The 4,254-nt window shown below is 39.7% G+C and overlaps 1 protein-coding gene across 1 annotated transcript; it reads left to right on the forward strand.

Moving 5' to 3' along the window:
* The first annotated feature begins 2,673 nt into the window (after positions 1-2,673).
* LOC145265648 (uncharacterized) lies at positions 2,674-3,039 on the forward strand. Its single transcript, XM_080121715.1, has one exon. The coding sequence runs from the start codon at positions 2,674-2,676 to the stop codon at positions 3,037-3,039; it is 366 nt and encodes a 121-aa protein (XP_079977841.1).
* The last annotated feature ends 1,215 nt before the right edge of the window (positions 3,040-4,254 follow it).

Raw genomic sequence — 4,254 nt, forward strand, 5'->3', positions numbered from 1 at the left:
AAAGATGTCTGGAGTTCAACAAGAGTAAGGAAAGCAAAATTAACAGATTTAAAAAGAGCAACCCAACGTGAAGCTTGCAAAACTAGACATGCTGCAAGAGAGAAAGAGATTATGACTTTGCCCCAGCAAATGACAAAAAAGAGGCAGCTATATAACAAATGATTGCTTTGAGACAACATGAAAAACTTGCAATAAAAAAAATCGCTCTACAACAAAATTGACTCTCTTCAGTTGACATAAGAAAAATGGACAAATATGCCAGCATTGCTTAGCTATGAAATTTAAAGGAGAAACCCTGGTTGTTGTTCTTCATGCAAGGTTGTGCTTGATAGCTTTCAACCACTGTCTCAGTTATGCAAGATTTGCTCTCCATAAAGGACCTCATCTCTAAAGATTTCTGAAAAATCTACGCAGTTATAACACTTTTTTGCAATGACATTATTTGATCATAAAAAATGCGGCGATACATAGGTGACATTCTTCTTTAAGAATTCGGAGCCAGGTTTGTCACCAAATTGGGAGTCTTTTGCCGCTTGGAGATGGAGCAGCAAAATTTCTTCAAATCTACTTCTTGAATAGTCCGGAAGAGGGACTACATAGAAGGGGACATGACAGTAGACTAAATCAAAATATTCTTCGAAGGCTGATTGAATTTTTACATGAAAACAACAGCCTAATTTGTCAACTGAAAACAACAAAGCAAAGGATTGAAGAACTTGGAAGAACACAACGTTGTCATGAAGCAAGACTGAAGGCCGCAAGAAGTGCACCCATGGCGATGCAATGCTCCAACAACAATGTATGAGATTGAAATATTGATGGAGAACGAACCGACAGCAAACCATCAAATGGGTAACAATTTACCCAACAGCAGTTTTATTTCTACCATTTGATGACTCGGCCTGGAAACTATTTTCTCTGGTACTGAAGGCTGTTTCAACAATGCCTGGTGGATGTGTACTTCGATTGAAGCAGAACGTTTACAGTTCCTGAAGCGGGAGCAACAGACATTTAGAGCTGACAATTATGGCTACTTGAAGGATTCAATTTTTAGGCAGGTTAGGAATCCAGAACAGATTAGTCAACGAGTGGTACGTCCGGCAACTTACACAGGAGGACCACGATACATATCTGAGCGCTAAAGTGATGCCATGGCTTATGTTCGGCGAATGGGCCGAGTTGACCTCTTTATCACTTTCATGACAAATCCAAAGTGGACGAAAATTACAGAGAATTGTCTTTTAGAACAAGAACCTCAGGATCGTCCATATATTGTTGGCATGGTCTTTAGGCAAAAAGCTCAAAAAAAGCTAATAGGATTTATTAAAAAGGGGGATTTGGCAAGTTGAAAGCTTTTCTGTACAGCATTGAATACCAAAGGAAAGGATTGCCGCATTTACACATCCTCACCTTGCAAGCCCTAGAGGACAAAGTTCTACCAAAACAAAGTGATCTATGCAGATATGCAGAGATACCTGACAAAGGAAGACCCTGGCCTTCAGGTAAAAGTTGTGGCACGTATGATGGACAACAAATGCTCCCAAAAATACACTAAATAATTTCTACAGTATACCGAGCAAGGTCACGACTCTTATCAAAAGTACAGGCGAAGGAAACCAGAAGGTGGAGGCTAGACTGGTACAATAGATATGAAGAAAAATGGTCGGTATGTTCATCAAGAAATCACAAACCAGTGGATTGTTCCCTACAACAAAGTCCTTTTTCAGCAGTTCAACGCTCACATTAAAGTAGAAATTTGCACTGGATCCAAAGCATCAAATAAGTCCTTAAAGATGTTAACAAAGAATGTGACCACGCAGTGTTTGAGCTACAAAGAACTGATGGAGCAGCTAACAATGCCAAATACAAAGACAAATTTTCGATGATATCCAACAATTTTAGAATGCAAAGTATGACGACAGTTCGGAGGCAGTCTAGAAAGTGAAAGAGCATCCCATTCATGAATACTTCCCTTCACTTGTATAAGTTTTCTTTTCAGCTTCAAAATGGGCGACGTCTCATGTTCTCAGCTGATACCGTTCTAGAACAAGTACAAGATCCACTGCCCCAACTTTGATATCATTTTTTCAACTCTGCCATGAAGATGACTTTGCAAAGGGCCTCAAATATGTAGGTCCCCGAGTTTTATATTTGGAGCAAATCAACAAAGAAATGGAACAGAAAGATGCGTGGGGAACAAGATGAAAGAGCTTAAAAATATGATTATGGAAGGCACCATGCAATGGAAGAATCTACATAATTAGTCCAAGAGCAAAGAGTTTAATTTCTTACGCCTGTTGCTCAATAGGGTTGCAGTCCAACTTCATTTCAAGATTTGCAAGCAGAAAATGGTCAAAGTTTTGGAGTATATAAAGCAGCGGACCTCCCCAAATCCTTTTTGAAAATGAACATCACTTGTAGCAAGCAATGGGAGAGGCAAATGCCATTCAATCACCTTTGAATTTGCGAAGTCTCTTCACGATAATTCTAACAGCCTGCGGGCCAAGCAATCTTCTTACAATTTTGACGAGTTTTCGTGATATAATCCCTGAAGACATTCTTCACGGACATAGGCAAGAAGTTAACAATCCAGAAGCTTAGTTGAAGAAACAGTTCTTGTGTGAAGTCAACCATTGACAAGCTATGGATTACCTGCTCTGAGGAGAAGTGGAGATGAAAGCCAGGTTGCAAATTACTGGTACCTCAGCCCTGGCCAATGTCATTCGAGACACCTCAGCAATCATTTTAGACGAAACCCCGATGACACACAAGAGTGCTTATGAAGCAATTGACCGAACAATGCACGACATCACAGAAAACAAGAATCCCATGGGTGGCATTCCAACTTTATTTTGCGCTGATTTCCGTCATATCCTCCCGGTGGTTAAAAATGGCACAAAGGCAAAAATTGTCAATGCAAATTTGAAGCAGTCCTATCTCTGGAGGCACGTTATAGTGAAGAGACTGACTACTTATATCTCTGGAAACACGGCCAGAGTCGACTTCTCAAAAATGCTTCTCAAAATTGGAAATGGTTAGTTTCCAATCATAACTTCTCCACCTGCGCAATTAAGATTCCGACCGAGCTTGGTAAATGTGTCGGTAATTAGAAGCAAATGAAAGACAAAGTTTACCCGGATCTGCAAAACAACGGAAAATTACCGGGGTGGCTTGCTAAGAGAGCTATTATTTCACCATTAACAGCAATGTGAATCACTTGAACAATTAGATAATGGATAAATTTCCAGGGGACTTAAAGGAATACAAGTCAGTTGATTCGGCTACTCATGAAGGTGAAGCTGTTCACTACGCTGTGGAGGTTTTAAACTCTTTGGAACTATCTGGAATGCCTCCTCACATTGTAAATCTCAAAATTAGATCCTCAATCATGATTCTTAGATCCTTGAAAAAAAAACAACTAACGAAACCAGATGTGTTCTCACCAGATTGGGATTGAGGCCACAATTTCTTGTGATCCCCACTAAAGGGAAACAGTTCTACTGGCAAGGATCCCTTTAGTTCAATCTGACTCGGCACTTCCATTTAAATTCTGGAGGCCCAATTTTCTGTGAAGTTATGTTCTGTTGGATTTTAAAAACGTGGTTTTTCATATGTATTTTTATATTTAATAGCTAGATAAGATGCTTGAAAAACTGGTAGTCGGTATATGAGAGGTCTGGAGAGTATGACGGATGAGGCAGAGTTTCGTAGCCAAATTTGTTCAACTTCTGTAGGGCCGATTTAGCAACGTCGGTAGGGCATTGTCGTGGAGGAGAATGGGGCATTTTCTTTTGCTTTATACTAAGTATAAGTATGAAGCAAAAGTAAAATCCCAAGACGTTGTTAAATCTATTCTATAGAAGTTGAACGAATTGAGTTACGAAACTCTGCCTCATGTTGTTGTTGTTGTTGTTATTGTTGTTGTTGTCGAAGTTTCTATTTCATCCATCTGTTAACAGTACTTCACCGCCGTAATTGTTTCGCTTCACGTAAAAAAAAAAATTAATGGATGAGACTAGTAGCAGCATGAACTTCATATGGTGTAAAGTTGGCTTCCAGACGTGTCCTGGTGCTTCGTCAGCGTCTAATCATTGAGCTTAGCGTCTCTAGTTGTCGTAAAAACATACTTTTCATCGCAAGTCACAACCCGGTCGAGAAACGGGATGTTCCTTTTGCATAAATTAAGGAAAATGACACTTCATAACGGCGTTTATTTTGGCTGTTGTCTAATTCATGAGGCACCAAGTTTGTTTG

The sequence above is a fragment of the Euprymna scolopes genome, chromosome 40 (genome assembly GCF_053919585.1).
Source record: "Euprymna scolopes isolate OS-2025 chromosome 40, ASM5391958v1, whole genome shotgun sequence".
In the NCBI taxonomy this organism is placed as follows: Eukaryota; Metazoa; Mollusca; class Cephalopoda; order Sepiida; family Sepiolidae; genus Euprymna; species Euprymna scolopes.